The sequence below is a fragment of the Lissotriton helveticus genome, chromosome 12 (genome assembly GCF_964261635.1).
Source record: "Lissotriton helveticus chromosome 12, aLisHel1.1, whole genome shotgun sequence".
NCBI lineage: Eukaryota > Metazoa > Chordata > Amphibia > Caudata > Salamandridae > Lissotriton > Lissotriton helveticus.
In genome coordinates, this window is record NC_136073.1 from 896949412 (window position 1) to 896966961 (window position 17550).

Genomic DNA, 17550 nt, shown 5'->3' on the forward strand with positions numbered 1-17550 from the left:
CACTGTTTGGGATGAATTCTTAAGACAGAGTTTTCGTTTTAACATTTTTAAATTCTGATAATTTTTTTAGTCCTGTTTGTATTTTAAACTATTTTAATAATTGATGTTTATATATTCTATGTACTTTATATGCTATAGAAATGATAGCGAAATAAAGATTCTTTGATTTGATTGTTGACTTAAATAAATGCTTCTTTGTCAGTAGATCTTTCCCCAAACAAGCTTTGGATATATTCAACTTTATTGACTGTCATAATGCTGACCCGTTGGTACTGATAGAAGCTTGTCAGAGGAGTCCTCTGTGCCTGTGTCCATGGGGTACTCTTCTACCTGAGGTGGCCAACCCCAAGGCCCTGGGGGTGGGCTCACGACCTCACCTGCTTGCTTACTGACACATGAACATTAGGGAAAAAAGAATACATGATCTTTCCTCTTAGCCTCATCTCCAATTCCCCTCCTCAGGGGCTCAGATGTCCTCCTGTCACAAGAGCTACTTTTAGTACAATTCTTGTGGCCCACTTGGCTCTACGAATACTAGTGTTTGCCAACTTTGAGAAGTTCCATCTTGAGAACGTTGCTCACCCTGTTTGTGACTCTACTCAATGCATTCAGGGGCATATTAGAAAGGGCAATATCGCCCTTTTAGCGGGACTTTTGCCCGCTAAAGCGGCGATATTTTCATCGCCCTATTAGCAAGCTGTCGCTAACAGCAGTTAGTGACAGCTTTTAGGCGATAGCTACAGGTTTGGGGCCCGCTTTGCATGTCAGCGATATTTATCGCTAATGACATGCAAAGTGGGCGTACCCAACCTGTTAGCGACTGAAAACAGTCGGTAAAACAGCTATCCCCTATTGGCAAGGCAGGCGAAGCAATAAACAAAATCGCGCTAAGCACGATTATCGCTATAAACTAACGCCTGCTAAAAAGTTGACTTACCTGTATAGTCAATGGGGGGTGGATTATCAGATTAAGCCCCCATTGGCGTTAATACGAGAATATCGCTGGATTTCCAGCGATATTCTCGCGTTTCACCGCTATCGCTGGATAGTTTAGCACAATGGAGAAAAACGTTGCTAATAGCATGTTTTCTCCGCTAAAATATCCAGTGATAGGCAGCGATGAAAAAAAACTTGCTAACCACGTTTAGTGATAAATATTGCTATTTCTTGCTAATAGGCCCCTCAGTGTCTTAAGCTTATGTCCCCTGGGCCACCCACCAAATAATGAAACCATCCCCAAATCATTCATCGGATCAGTGATAGAATATCGGAAACAAGAATATAGTATGGGCAGAATATTGTGTCAAAAATATCGAGGACAAGAATATCGAGTAGGTAAGTGCAAATAGATATCGATTTACTATACTTAACTTCAGATCTAGATCCCTTGAAGCAATATATGTCGTCACGGGTCATGTATGTGGAGTTCTATACAGTACAACTTTACTTACCCATAGAAAATGGCCATCACGATATTCTGGTACTCAATACTTTTGACTCGATATTCCTGTTTCCGATATTTTGTCCGAATACCAGAGCCCAGGGGAAAACAGGGGGAGAGGGAGGCAGCAGAGACACTGGTTTGGAATGGCACCAACAGCAGCATCAGCTCTTCACAGAACCACCACTTGGTAATCTTTCAACACAAAGCAATACAAGACAAACAGAAATCATTCTGATGAACAAGCTCATGAAATGTAATATCTGAAGGAGAACTGTAACCAGCCCCTGTCTTACCAGTATACAGGCCCAGAGCTGGAGGCTGAGGACACCCAGGAATCTTGCCAGGCATGTCTGTAAGCTTCTTAAATGCTGGTGCAGCCCCCGTTGCCCTGAAACCTCCACTCTAAACCAGGAAGTTACACCTTATGTTGTCCTACACCACTTTCCAAGCCTTCTTCTGCAGTTTCCCTTCTAGACCCAATCTGACTTTGTACGAGGCATGAAACCGGTGAGACTGATCTTGGAAGTTTGTACCGCTCATAACTTTACGTACATGTTTGTTGCTATTCCTGACAATACCTTCCGCTTCATCTCCAGGGTGTCCTACACACCGCGGCTCTCCTCATCTTGAATCTACCCTGTCGTCGGTCAGTATCTTCCCGTCTCAGTGACCTCTGTTGACTGTTATGGGCAAACATTCCCTCTTCAAATCCGGTTGCTTGGTCCTTAAGCCTATATTCAACAAAGGATTATTATTACAGTCAATAAAGCTGAATATATCAAAAACTTGTTTGGGGAAAGACCTACTGATAAGGGAACATTTATTTAAGTCATTTGTGAACTTGGCACAAGACGATGGTATAAAAGAGGACTTAACAATGTTGAGTGTTCTATTGCACCCCGTATCAGGGTTAAACGGCAAATTCTGACCAAATAAACACTGAAGCACTGGAGAAGAAGAAGTGTGAGACTTACCTTGTCGTCATTGAAAATCCAGGAAATAGTTCATCCTTATCATCCCTAAGGGATAACGTTGATCCCTGTGGGACTCCGCAGGTCCATTCCTTGGTTTCGGAGGTAAACGATGAAGGGCGGGCGGAGCGAAGGCACGCCCTTGGTTTGCAATTCCTCTCTACCAGTGCCTCCTGACTGTAATTCTAAGCACCCTTACCAGTAACTGTCTTAGGTAAGTTCTTTCAGCCAACACACAAAACATCTGCTTGCTTTTAGGTGACCCCCCTTGGCCGTCCTGTCTTTTGAGCATTGTTTTTCCCAGTTGTTGCAAGTAAGGGGACTGCTCTTAGGGTTTGAAGAGCTGTCATGATGCAGCTCTGACAAATACATGGCCAATATTTAAATGCCAAATTTGGGCTAAAGTTTTCACTGTTTGAATCCATTTTTCTAATAGATTGCTCGAGAGTGGAATACGTTTGTCTCGACTAAACTTAATGGAGAGGGTCAAGCTTGCTTGCTGCACTCACTCCAAGAGAGCAAAGTGAGGCTGATGGAAGCCTTGTGCCAGGGCTGGTTTAGTTTATCCATCAGGCTATGGTGGCCACAGCTGCACTGTCTACCAATGTGCCAATAAGGGCAAACAACGCATCCACGCGGCAATGCTGGCCGTTAGCATTGGAAACGATTTGCTGCATTTTGGCCAAGTTTGCGCTATACGAAAATCACATACATGCATGGGATAATCCAGAGTTTAAGCAAAAGAGATCCAGCATTTTAAGGTTATATTTCTGCCCTGGTACGTATAGTTTAAAATAAATCTCAGGATTTTAAGGTTAGTCCTTGGGCATGGATGGCGTTGATATGCATGAACCTCATGGGACAATATTTATACCACTAACCGCGATCCATGGTTGACCCTTTGCTCCTTGGACCACTAAAATCAAAAGATCTACTCAGGCTAGAAGATCAATAGATCTCCAGGTTCCTTCCTGCTGCTTCAAGTTCATGTTCAAGTTCATGAATTTGTATAGCGCACTTCTCACCCAGAGGGTCTCAAGGCGCTTGAGGGGGGTAGGTGCATTATTTATCGAATAGCCAGGTTTTTAGTTGCTTTCTGCTTCTAGTTATTGTGATGACCTATAATATAAGAAGGCAGATGTTTGCACATCTGCATATATCTTCTTGAGATAGGAAACCTCTATCAATAGAAGAAATGTCAGAATCACTGTGAGAATCTCCTGTGCTGAGAGGGGCAGGTAATACCACCCTGGGGTTGTCTACTGGGAATATTAGCTCTCAAGGCATTCTGAGCACCGGAAGGGTCCCAAAGGTGTTTCTGTGGGTTGGGACAACTCAAAATACTTTTTCGAAATGTAGCATGAATCCAGAGTGTGGATATTCAGCATACCCACACCCGAAAGTAGTCAGCCAATCGTCAGTAACCATCTGGGGCCGGTGCAGTGGATTTGTTATTCTTTGCCTTCAACCCCCATGAATAGCACATGTTGTAAATCTTTCACTGTGAACAGCTGGAACACATCATCTCTTTCCTGTCCGTGAGGGATGTGGTGGCTTTGGGAGAGACCTGCCGCTACTTCCACGAGGTCAGCAACAGCGAGGGTATCTGGAGGAAGATCTGCAAGCGCCTCTCCCCTCGACTCAAGGAAGAATGGAACTACGTGCGATCCTGGAGGAGGGCAGCCATTCTGAATGGTGAGTGTCTCTGGCAGCCATTCTGAATGGTGAGTGTCTCTGGCAGCCATTTTGAATGGTAAGTGTCTTTGGCAGCCATTTTGAATTGTGTGTGTCTCTGGCAGCCATTTTGAATGGCGAGTGTCTCTGGCAGCCATTTTGAATGGTGAGTGTCCCTGGCAGCCATTTTGAATGCTGAGTATCTCTGGCTTCCATTTTGAACAGTGAGTGTCTCTGGCAGCCATTTTGAATGCTGAGTGTCTCTGGCTGCCATTTTGAACGGTGAGTGTCTCTGGCAGCCATTTTGAATGGTGAGTGTCTCTAGTTGCCATTTTGAATGGTGAGTGTCTCTGTCAGCCATGTTGAATGGCGGGTATCTCTAACAGCCACTTTGAACGGTGAGTGTCTTCAGAATCCATCTCAAGCCAATAGTTCTTTAAGTCACTTTCTTATAACTTTTCATATTATGCATCGATAGGTCTTCTCCTGTGGTAGGCTGCAGGTAACATATGACCGCAAACAGCAAAAAAAGTTATCCATGATGTTTACCTTGCTCTCATCTGCACCGCTTGATAAAGGCATTCCTGAACTCATGCAATCATTACATTTCTTTCATCAAGGGTTGAGCAATAGCAGAGTCAACCCATCCTTTTTTATTGAAAAATTATATTTGTATGTGCTTTTATATCTGAGGAGTTTCTGTCAGTGCAGGTTTGAAACAGCGTTTCAAAGTTAGCGCACATGCTCGTTGCGCCCCCAGGGCACTTTGTATAATAAGGCCAATGGTGTCTCAATCCAAACTGCTTCTCAATCTGAGGAATCCTGGGGCCTCGTTTATGAAAAGTGACGCATCGCTGCATGTAAACAGCGATGCGTCACTTTTCACTGCGCCCTCCTTGCGAAACCAATGATGCGTCATATTTACAGTATGACGCATCATGGCGCAAAAAGTTACAGATACGTCAGTATTTCTGACGCATCTGTATGGCGCAAAAGTGACGCATTGCTGGAGTGTGTCACAAAAGTGACGCAACTCCAGCAATGTATCCTTTCACATGGGGCAAGCCCCATGTGAAAGGGCCTGCGTCAGTCTTACGCCTGCTGTGAGGCAAGCGTAAGAAATTGACGCATTTGTGTCCTAGAAGTGGCGCAGTGAAATCACATAGATTTCACTGCGTCACTTCCATGACCCTTTCTTGCGCCAAAACGCCCCCCTTGCATACATTATACTTAGCGCTGGTATAATGTGGTGCAGGGGTTTACAAAGTGACGCATCTACCTAGATGAGTCACTTTGTAAATATGGCGCAACAAGGTGCATTTTTTACGCCACTGGTGCGTCACAAAAAGTGACGCATTGCTGGAGTGTGTCACAAAAGTGACGCAACTCCAACAATGTGTCCTTTCACATGGGGCAAGCCCCATGTGAAAGGGCCTGTGTCAGTCTTACGCCTGCTGTGAGGCAAGCGTAAGAAATTGACGCATTTGTGTCCTAGAAGTGGCGCAGTGAAATCACATAGATTTCACTGCGTCACTTCCATGACCCTTTCTTGCGTCAAAACGCCCCCTTGCATACATTATACCTGGTGCAGGTATAATGTGGTGCAGGGGTTTACAAAGTGACGCATCTACCTAGATGCGTCACTTTGTAAATATGGCGCAACAAAGCACATTTTTTACGCCATTGGTGCGTCACAAAAAGTGACGCACAGGCGGCGTAAAAGTGGACGCATGGCCTCATAAATGAGCCCCCTGGAGTCTTAGCACCTCCTCCCATGCCCTGTCTTCTGCCCCTCTTCATTATTACAAACATTTTCAGATTTCCTGGTCTGTAGAGAGTTCCGCTGTCTATAGCCAGAAATACCACATGCATAAATGGCTGCTATGCACTGGAGGAGGCTAAAGGGAGGAAACGAGTACAGCAGAAGGAAGGAAGGTGAACTAAGATGGAGAACTTGCAAAGAACAGAGGGCCCGATTCACAAAAGTAATCTGAGACAAAATCCTAACTTTACGACTTTTGGTATTCACAAAGGGCATTTTGGAGTAGTAAAGAACTCCTAAATGCTCTTCGTGAACATAAAAATTTAAAGTCAGGATTCTGTCTCAGTTAAACTTAAGTTAACTTAAGACCAAAGCTCAAGTTTAACTGAGACAAAATCCTAACTTTATGAGAAGTGTGGCTCAATGGTTAGAGCGGCAGACCCTGATGCAGAGGTCTGGCTGGGACCAGGGTTCAATTCCCGCCTCGGCGGGTCTTGGGCTCAATTTCCCCGGACCGGATAATTCTTGCCTAGTCTAATCATGGGTCCCACTCCGACTCTGGGCAATAGCTGCTTAATCTCCACAACGGCCCCCACAACGCTAAGGATGCCTGGCCTCCACCTTGGGGGTGCCCAGGAGTGGACACCTCACAGGGAAAGGCCAGGAAGGGTTCCTCAGTGGTATGAGTACAAGCGCCGAGATGCCTACGGGTAGTCGTGCGCTATACAAGTGCGTAATCTAATCATTTCATTTCACTTTCGGTATTCACAAATGGCATTTAGGAGCAGTAAAGTTAGGATTCCTAACTTTAGTACTCCTAAATGCCTTTTGTGAATACCGAAAGTCATAAAGTTAGGATTTTGTCTCCGATTACTTTTGTGAATCGGGCCCAGATAGCGGTTCATTAAATTGAGACATTTACACACAGATCAATCAGGCAACAAGGGTGTATCCAGAAAGGAACAAGAGACCTATTGATTGAAAATATTTATTTTATTTAATGCAGAAACCCCAAATAATGCCAAAAACAAATCAACCTTCAAGGAGCTCACATACATATGCTCTGTTCACTCTGATCCAAGAGCTGTTTCTTCCAGACACCATTTATCTTGTTTTTTTGGGGGGAAAATGTCTTCCCTGGCACACTGCCTGGATAATCTTTCAGTTGTCGGAAAACTGACAAACTTAACGACGCCAGCCCGCCGGGGTTTCATTTATATGTGGCTTCCCTAAATCACTTCCAGGGTGGGGTCAAGTCACCTACTGGTGTGTGGGGAGCATTGCTGGAAAACATCTCTGGATCCAGTGTAGCATCTGGGAATATGGTAAAGGTGAGGAACCTGTGGTTAGAGGTATCCATCTGAAAAGGACTTGTAAAATGAAGCCCCGTGAGACCCCAGGATCGCCCCTCCGAGCTCGGTGATATCTTGGCTGAAAAAGCTCCTTCTGATCCTAACAGCTCAACTCTCTTTTCTCCAGTAGTGTCTTTTAAAATCTTTGTCTCAACTCACTGGGGCAAATTTACAAGGACTGGCGCATCTCTGCAAATCAGCAGGGATGCGCCAGAATAGATGCAACAAGCAATTCTCCCCTTGCTCCACCACGGATGCGTCACATTTACAATGCAGTACAAAAGGGGGTGGTGATGGACGGAGCATCTGAACCAATCAAACACTCGCACCCAGTCAACAGATCTGGGTTTAATCCATCACCGTTCTTTAGCCCACTCTGCCACCCCAGTTCAGACATGGCTATATGCAAATCAGTCTGACCCTGTGCCTCATGGAAACAGTCCAGCCCGAACTGCCAAGCCATGCCTTCCCTGGATCGGAAACAAGCTTCCGAGGACCAGTTTCTGGCATTACAGCCGCCTTCAGCCCGGCTTGCTTGAATCCAGTGGCAAAGTGAGCAAGGGACTCACGTCTGAGCATACCCTGCCACACTTATGGCGAACAAAGCAGTACAAAAGGGGGTGGTGATGGACGGAGCATCTGAACCAATCAAACACTCACACCCATCACCACCCCCTTTTGTACCACATTTACAATGCGGCGCACCGTGGCGCAAGGATAGGCAGATGTGTGTCGCATCTTGTGGCGTATGTGCAGCGCATTGCTGGATTTGTGTTGCAAGCATGACGCAACTCAAGCAATGCTCAGGGGCCGCCCATACGTAACGAGGTGCGTCACTCCTTACGGTTGCTTCAAGCAGCGGCGTCGTAAAACTGACTCCGTGAAATCTTGTAGATTTCACTGCGTCACTTTTACGAGGCTTTCCTGCAACGGAATGCCCACATGTGACCTGATACAGGTTTCATGTGGCGCAGTGCTTTACAATGTGACGCATCTGCCTAGATGTGTCACGTTGTAAATAAGTCACAATGTGGCGCATGATTTACACGTACGCTGCGTCAAAGGAGTGATGCAATGGTGTCGCAAGGGGCTTGTAAATCTGACCCTCTGTTTCCCTGGGAGCCAAAAGTGGGCTTTATGGAAAGGAATCATTTGGGTACATTTCCTCTTCTTGTGAGCAAACCATCAACCCTCCCTGGTTTATAACTTTCAAATCCTGTTGAGCAGTGTGACAGGGAATCCCACGTCACAAGTATTACCTAAGTCTAATGATGTCAATTCTGCTTTTCGAGTGATCCAACGCCAGGTGTGGATATATATGTTTTTACACATGGTGTGACTCACATCTCTCTCCTCATTCAGGGGGTGGCGGGAGGGGGGATGGGACAAGTTAATGAACTGTAATTTATTTTCTTTGTAAAATCAATGAAAAAAAATTAAACCTACAAAAAAGTATTATCTTAGTCCAACCGTGGTGTCATTATGACCCTTATGAGTGCAGATCAGCAAAGGGTAGTCACCTATACTTCTGATTCCAGCCCCTCCCGGCCGTGCCGCCGGTCAGGGGCAGCTGGGCGTCTAGAGCTTCAGGGCATGTGGTGCTAACCAAGGAGATACTCCAGCCCTTAATAATGGATTGCAAACCAGAGGAAACTGAACTGAACCTGGCAGCTTTTTAAATAATATTCCATTTGTGTTAGTGTGCTCTCTTCCTCAGCCCCTTTCCCCTCCACACTTATTAACTTTTTCTCTTTTGTCAACTTTGTATTTCCTGCAGCTACTAAGGGCCTGTACTTCCAAACCTTTGGGGGCCGAAGGCGAATCCTCAGCAAGACGGTGGCCCCGCACCTCTCCCATGGCTACCGCCGCTTCCTGGCCACCAAGGACCACGTCTTCATCATGGACTACACGGGAACCCTCTTCTTCCTGAAGAACGCTCTGGTCTCCTCCACCCTGGGGCAGATCCAGTGGAAGCGGGCCTGCCGCTATGTGGTGCTATGCCGTCATGCCAAGGATGTGAGGTTCACTTACCACTTTCAGTCTTCTTTCCCTATTTAGCAGCAGTTTGGGCAAAGTATTGGGTGGGTCGTTAAAGTAGAAGTTACCTATTTACAGTAATGATGTTTCTGCTGGATACATAATCTTCCTGCAAGTTCCTCACCTCAAGAATATTCCCCAGGTGTAACACTGGTCCCAATAGCTTCTCCTTTGTTGTAGTTCCCCAGTGTGGACTCCGGCCGCTCTCCTGCCTGCTGGGCGTGACGTCATTGGCATGTAATAGGTGCCAACCTGTGCTCCGACATCAGCTTCCCAGTAAGGCATGCTTCGAGGAACTGAGAGAGAGCATCATTACACAGTAATAGTTATTTTTGTATCCTACGGCCAGAACCTTTTGAGGTGCAGAGCTGGGAGGTGTCTGTGTCAACCGAGTCGCCCAGCACCAAGAAGAAGGTTCATCCTTGAGGAGTGGTCAGAGGGTCCCAGAGCGGTCCTACAGATGTCCGCTACAGCCTGGCGTAAAAGTACTGCAGTCTTGGAATCTGCTCAGAGAATGATTCCAGAGTCTGGGAACAGGGAAGAGGAGTAGTTTTCTTTTATGCAGCACTTTTTGTGTTTTTGTTTTATGGCAAGACCTTTTGGGAAATAGTTCCCTCTTAGGGACTTTCCTGTCAGAGTACTCTGTGGCATGCCCCTACTGGCCTTGCGGAGTATAACTTGGTCTCCCATGCCCTGATGACCATCCGGTGTATCGCAATCCATGGACATCATATGCAGATGCGGCGAGGAGCTATAAAGACATCTGCTTGCCACACTTACGGCAGTGCTTGAACCATGAAACCTTCAGAGGAGACATTTGACTTAGTCGCTGCTGAAACTAAGGAAAATTTTGTTGGTGAAATACAGAGAGAGACCTACAGACTGTGTCGACGAAGCACAGAAAATAGGTTGTGATGTCAGAAGACAGGCTTCTGCCTGTTTTATGTCAGTGACATCATGTCCAGTGGGCAGAGTCATGGCACTACCTGGAAAGCTACTGCTGGGAAAAAGCTTTTCTGGACCATCCTGACACCTGGGAGAATATTCTTAAGGTGAGGAGTAGGCAGGAAGATGTATCCATGAGAAACTATGAGTAGAGTTTGAGAAGTGGAATCAATTTGTTATTGGTGGAGGGTGTATATTAGGTGGGTGGGTAGAGTCTGCTTGGAGGCTGTATCCTTCAGCATGGTACTGGTTGCATGTGGAGAGTTTATTGGCTCTGCATGCTATCTTGGCACTCTGTGCCCTCCACCTGGATAGTTGACGCTCATTCAGGCCTGTTAACTCTTTGGTCGCGTTGATCGAGCCGTGTGGCCCGCCATGTCAACAAATTTCATTTTGTCCTGGATGCCAACACTGTTGACTCATCAGTTGATTAACTGGCATTATGTTTCCTTACAGGCCTAAACACATCTAGGGATGGAAGTAGCAAAGGTTGCCAGAATGTTGAGATCCTTGAGTTACTCTCATATTTCTCATATTTCTTTATAAGCTCTGGTCTGTCATCAGGGCTTTAGTTTGGACAAGAGTCTATTTTAACTCGCTGGGTTGGTTGCCCTAGCAGTTTACCTGTGGTTTAGAGAGATGCACTTTATGTCAACATCACGAACCGTGAGTATACACCAACCCGCTTTCATAAGTATATGTGAACTGTGATCTTAACCATTACCTAATCCTGGCTGTGGATGTGAGCATGTGTTAACTCACTGGGTATAAAGTGTCATTTGGAATCTAAAAAATTAACATTTTCCCAGCAAATGTAACAACCTTGACATTGCAACTCTGGTGAAGCTCCTCGGAAAATGTCAAAACGGTGATTTTGAGATTGCGCAAGAACTCTTGGTAAGGTACACAGGTCAAACGGCTGGAGATGCCGGTTCACCTATCAACGTGAGTAGGAGCACAATTTAACTCACAGACTTAGGCCATGGATAGAGTGCTTCTTCTCTTAGTTAAATAGGCAAGGGCAGTAGAAGCTGAAGTTGTCAGTATTGACAATTCCTTGAATTACTCAGGCCGTGGCGGTATTTCCGGTTGGAGCTGCTATCCTCAACATAGCCAAAGTTTGGTTGGGAGCCTGTGTTGACTGGTTGGTTTGATTCCCTCTACAGCCGCCACCTTCTCTGGTTGCGTGTGTTCCAACAAAAGCAAGCAGGTCCAGGGATCCTGGGTCTAGATATTGAGTCCTAGAATATTGAAGGAGCTGTGCTCAAAGGTCTGGACCATGGGGGCTTCACCAGACCAAGTGGGGTTATATATATGAGCCTATGCTCCTTCCTTTCAGACAAATAATTGATAAACAAGGACAAATCCTTATTGTCCGAATGTTTTTCTGTTGAAACACCGTTATTCCTTTTGTGTTCATTCACCACTTGATTAATCCATTTCACTCTTGATTTGATTGTAAGTTTTTATTGAAAAGGGAAAGGACAGCCGACACGTGTTTCACCCTATGTGGCAGATGGAGCCAGGGCTTTCTCAAGGCTAAACAGGTTCAATGGCCTTACGCTCAAGTCGCGATGATAGACATTTCAATACAATTTCAAACTGGGCATCCAACTAAAAAAAAGTCCTGGGTGGTCCTCGGGTAAATCCGTATTAGCAGTGGTCCCGCGGTGTGATCCTTCTCTGGTCGCCTCTTGGACTGTCCTTGAAAGTTGCCTTTTTCCCTTTCCCTAGTTTGCCAGTGACCCCAGGAACGACACCATCTACCGGAAATACCTCTACGTGCTGGCCACCCGGGAGCAGGCTCCCATCGTGTCTCGAGATACCCACAGCCCCCACCAGGCCTGCGACTGCGTGGAAGTTTATCTGCAGTCCAGCGGGCAGCGGGTGTTCAAGATGACCTTCCACTCATCCATGAAGTTTAAGCAGATCCTGCTGGTGGGTCAGGAGACGGAGCGGTCGCTGCTGCTATTGACAGGTATATAAAGGTACAGCGATCCTTAAAGTCTTTAGAGGGCATTGAGTGTGCTGGGGGCTGTGAGAGGTGGGCTTCCACGGACACAAGAAAAGGTCAGAACAATCAAAATCTGTAAGATACTGTAGAATTTAGGAGACAACAGCATGGCCTACTAGAGATAGTCACTCGTGTATGTCTTGGTTAGACAACCGTCTTCCCTAGCGATTGACGATGGTTCCGAATGAAGGCCGATGAAGCTGCTGTGCCTAGCAATTCAGAGTATGTTTTAGAAACGTACACAAGGAGATGATGGAGGGAGCGCTGAAACTTTTCAGACAGTCATCCCAAGTCACAGATCCGGGTTGAAGCCATCATCGTTCTTTAGCTCACTTCGCCACCACAGTTCAGACCTGAAACTGGTCCAAGGATGCTTATATTTTTACAATTTTATTTCCGGTCGAGAAAAGACATGGCTTGGCAGTTCAGGCTGGACTGTTCCCATATGGAACAAGGTCAATAATGATTTGCACATGGCTGGGTCTGAACTGGGGTGGTGAAGTGAGCTAAAGAACGATGATAGATTAAACCCAGATCTGTGATTGGGGGTGAGTGTCTGAGAAGTTTCAGCGTTCCGTCCATCATCTCCTTGTGTTTGCTTTAGAAGCTTACACACAATAGATACAGTCCAAAATCCTGGAAAATGCAGAGCTCTATTAAAGGGACAACACAGTGCTAAGTACAAATTCAAGTCTCTTAACCCATTAATGGACATTCCAGAGCACCCCTCTGCAGGATGAGATCTTGTTGGGTTTTGAGATAGATTTTAATATTGTTAACTAGACGACCCATTAAAAAAGTTGGATAGCTGGAGCAGAAGTGAGTTGATTCTGTAGCTTGGGGTGGTAGGGGAGGATTGTATGGTCTCTGCGCTGTACACAGAAAGGGTTATACCTGGATTGTATCTTTGAGGATGCCTGGTGCGAGCTGGTCCAGCCCAATGCTCAGAGTTGGAAGTGCACTTGTGCGGGTCAGAGGACTTCAGGGAGGAGAACTATGAAGACGATGTTAGGAGACGGCTAGTATTTCTCATAACCAAGATCAGGATGGACACCAGAAGTTGACTTGTGAACTCTGATTCTTGACATTCATGATAGCATACTAGGCCCTGCACACAGGTAGGAATGTGGGTTTGTGGCAGGAATGTATCTACCCCTTTCATACAGAGTAAATTCCAGCTCCTTGAAAGAAGTGGCATGCACTTGTGGGCCAAGGCATAGGCCCTGTCCTGGTGCAGTGAGTGAATTACACTTAAACTCATAAGAGGGACCTTAGAAGACAGCAAGGGGTAAAATCCTATTAACCCACATGCAACCACACAGGGTAATCTATCTGGGTTCACCGCTGACATGACAGCGTACATTCATTTTCAAACACACCTTCTTAATTGTTGCAGATTCCACAACAATCTCATATAGATGTCTGGAACTTTGTCCGTCCACATCACACCGTCTGAAGTTCCCAACTATTGCCCGCCTGCCCTTTAACAATACCTGGAGTGAAATTACTATCTTGTATTGGGAGCTGCACCTGACGGGTGGGTATCTTTTTTCTCCACCCCACCCGCGGACACCTCTCAATTGACCTACACTTCTGACTGTTCCTCTGCATTTGTTTCTGTACTCTGACCAGTTAGCATGCCTTCCTTGAGACTGCAATCACTGCAGAAGAGAGAAGTCAGTCTGCTTGAGAAGGGGTACATCTGAGAGTTACCACTCAAGCTGTAAAGGCTCTTCAGAATGGGGTATTGGCAAATTTAGGAGCATTCTGAAAACTTGCACAAACCTGCATTTTGAGTCATGGCTCTATTTAATTTCAGAAAGCATCCAGTCAAAATGACAATGAAGAATTACTCCCTAGCCAAGAACTCAGTTTTGTCCTTCCTATGCTAGATTCACCAGCTAGTGTTGGCACCACAGTGACAGCCCTAGACAAATGGGAATAGTGTGTGAAAGCATTACAAAATAATTTAGTGTGGTCACCATAATTGGCGCATTTGTCAAGTGTCGGTCCTGCGAAGGAGCCTTGGCCGGTGCATGGTCGCCTGTTGGATCACTGTGACTCCAGCTCTGCAAACCTTGCTGTTGGACCAGAGGTGAGACAACAAACAGTACTGGTATTCCTTGTGGGTGAATTCACCCACTATTAGTGTGGACCTATCTACTTTGCCAGTGTGGAAACTTCACTGAGAGTCAAGCTTCTTATGGGGTCCCCATTGACTGACAGAGAGACCTCACCATTGAAAGTTAGCAATGGGATAATAAAGCAACTGAACCAGTGTGAATAGGGAATCCAGTGCAGAGCTTCCAGTCTCAAATTATATTCAGTGTGAACACTTATCAGACTATTGGAGAAGCTGTGAACATCTTGTTTCCTTACTTACCAGTGCAGAGATTCTCCAACTGCAAGCTTCACATTTGGCTGGTTACTAAGTGCAGGTCAAAGTTAAGAACCCATGCAAAGCTGTCTTCATGCTTTGGACTCCATACCTCATGTTTGCACTATTCATAACTTTTCTCCATGCCCCACACACTGTGCCTCAGCTCAGTAACATACGTAGAGCTGTTGAGACCATCCGGATGAAAGGGATGAGGGCTAGAGGAGCGGTGCCCGAGACGCATAGGCAACAATTTCCTCTAGTAAGCTCTTTGTGGTACTCCGGCATGTTTTGTTTCCTATTCTCCAAGTTTAAGCTCCTCCTCACTAAATTCCCTCCTGTTTCCATCCTGCACTTTTCTGTGCCATGAATTCTAGAACTTTCTTCGATTCTCCAGGCTTTGCGTATGAGCGAACTCTACGAAGACTGCATTTGCCAACACCAATGTGTGAGTAGATGATCCTCGCAGGAGTCTAACCTACCTCCACCGATTCCTATCCCAAAATCTCAACCCCTGGAAGATGTGTCCACGATACACCTGGCTGAAGTCGCACATCGCACGCAAGCCCATAGTTGGCTTCATTTAGCATTTTGTGGGTTTCCCAGACAAAAGATCCATTTTGAAACATATATTCAATAGCCACACTCACATGCTTGTGACTAAATTACAAAAGGAAAAGACTAAGTGAAGTAGAAGGGCTGGTACCTACACTGCAAATTTAAACAGGTTCAGTTTGTCAACACCATCCTCCCCTTTGGTCTGACACTGGGATCATGGAAGTCATGTTCTGGAGCAGCAAGTCCTACAGAGCTCAGTTGACAAGAGATTGTTCTCAAGTTATTTTTATTGACTTGTATAATCCCGCTTTCTTCGTATTTTATTCATCCTTTATGATCTTTGGACCCTGATACCCTCTGTGACAGTCCTGCCCACTACATCCATCCTCAACCAACTTGGTTAGGCCACATCCTACCCTGGGAAACACTCCACTACTGTGCAAGATTCCTGGTTCTTGAAGGTCTCTTAGTTTCATTGGTACTTGTAGAATGCTAACAGAGCACTGTGCTTTATATTAGGGCCTGGGAATGACAGAAGATCAAGGACATTAGTGTCTCATGGATGAGAAGTCTCACACTGTTGGCCCCTCAGAAGTACTTCAACTGTACTGAAGAGATGTGTTTCTTGCTTTTGGAATACACAAGGGATGAGAAAAGTTTGATATATTGAGGGGTTTTAGACCCTTGAGTTCCTAATTTGTTTTCTGGTCTTTTCCTTTCTGTACCTCTCTTTTTCAAGTCTGGTGATGATGTGATTATTGTGTTGAGTTCTCTCTGGAGATGGTAAAGCATTGCACTGGATGTTACCTCCTTGTCAGTGATGCAACAGGTCTGGAGATGAGGTGAGCCACCAGGAGCAGCAATGTAGATGGGCTTGGCTTCGAGCAAGGAACTTTTTCTCCATGAGTCCTTCGATGAGATGCAAAGCAGCCTTTTCTCTGCAGCTAGAAGGGAGTCAGAGATGCTGCCAAGAAGTGCCCTTCCACCCTTTAGACGGGAAAGAACTAGTAAGTGGGTGGTCACTCAAAGAGGGCTTGGGAGTGGTAGAGAGCAGCTTAAGAGTGATGTGACCTTCAGGTACTGAGAGTCCTTAATGGTGTTGACCTTGAATGTTGATTAGATTGTGGCCGCCACACTCCTTAGGTCAAGTTTGTGGTTTTTACTGCAGAAGCCATTAAGGGAGCAGTGTTGCTGCTGAGAGAGATTAAGTTGCCCATGGAGAGTGGTCGGTGCATGGTCGATAAGTATCAGGATATCGAAGTGGTCTGTTCATTGGCATTAGAGAGTGACATTAAAAAGATGGCACTTAGGTGAAGACCATGTCCATGGTCGTTCCTTTGAAGTGGGCTACGTCAGAGGAGTACGGCATGAGGGTCATCCAGTTAGGGAGGATGAAGGGTATCTCTTAAAGTATCAGTTGGATGAGTCTGCTGAGAGGTTGAAGTGTTCAAGAAAGACATTATCAGAGTGGTTGAAGGAGGTTGTGGTGATGAGGCGAAGAATTCCTCACTTGAACTCTTAACATTTCCAGGTACTCTATCCATCAAGATTAATGATGGATGCTTGGTAAGCGGAGAAGGGAGCTTAGCCATAGCTTTCTGCAGAGTATGAAGCAAAGAGGCTTGCTATTAATTGATCCGCCCTCTGGTCTACTGTGTGTGGTCATTGTATGGTGTAACCTCTGGGAGTGAAGATGTCTCAGGAGAAGGGGTGGTGAGGTCTCTGTAATGATGTTTGTGTTGAGCATGTTGTGAGGTTGGCTTCTGCAATATATGCAAATTTTACTTATTGAAGAGTGTGTATTTATGAGTTTAACTTGCAGTGTTGGCTCAGAGAATGGTCTGTTGTTGGTGGTGATCGGGATGTATATGATGTGACGTTACTGGTGTTTGAGGTGCAAGCTTAGTTTGGTTTGTTTGATTGTGTGTGAGGAGGAGGGGTATGTGGCAACTTTGGAAGGAATGCTGGGAATCTAGCACATCAAAGAAGCTTATCCCAGGTGTTGATGGCAGAGATTGTAAACCTAGACCATTCCACGCTCAAACAGGAGTCACCACAGGAGTCATCCTAAGTGTCTTCTACCATTCAGAGGCAAAGACGAGGAAACAGTATAGTTAGGCTTTCTTGTTTTCAGTTTCTATTTTTGGTCAATTCTGGTGGGGTTATATCAGTGTTTTCCAGTGGTTTCAGTACTTTTTAAAAAAACAGTGATTATCAGTGGTTCCAAATTTTTGAGCCATTAAAAGCAACATAAACAGTGTTATTCTGGTGTTTATGGAACGCTTTGCTCTTATTATTGCTTGCTTTCGGCACTGTTAGTGCATGGTATATAGCCAGTGTACGTACATTGTGTATGAGGTCCGAAATACATTTTTACAAATCAAACTTATTATAGTATACCATACAATACTACTTC

General features: G+C 45.5%; 1 protein-coding gene across 1 annotated transcript in view; it reads left to right on the forward strand.

Annotated features, from left to right (window-relative positions):
• The window catches only part of FBXO24 (F-box protein 24), a 74111-nt gene that overhangs the window by 9939 nt on the left and 46622 nt on the right, over positions 1 to 17550 (forward strand). Inside the window, exons 2-4 of the mRNA XM_078669187.1 lie at positions 3927 to 4110; positions 8981 to 9219; positions 11920 to 12163. Coding sequence (XP_078525313.1) covers positions 3927 to 4110; positions 8981 to 9219; positions 11920 to 12163 — 667 coding nt within the window. The remainder of the gene's footprint in view (positions 1 to 3926; positions 4111 to 8980; positions 9220 to 11919; positions 12164 to 17550) is intronic.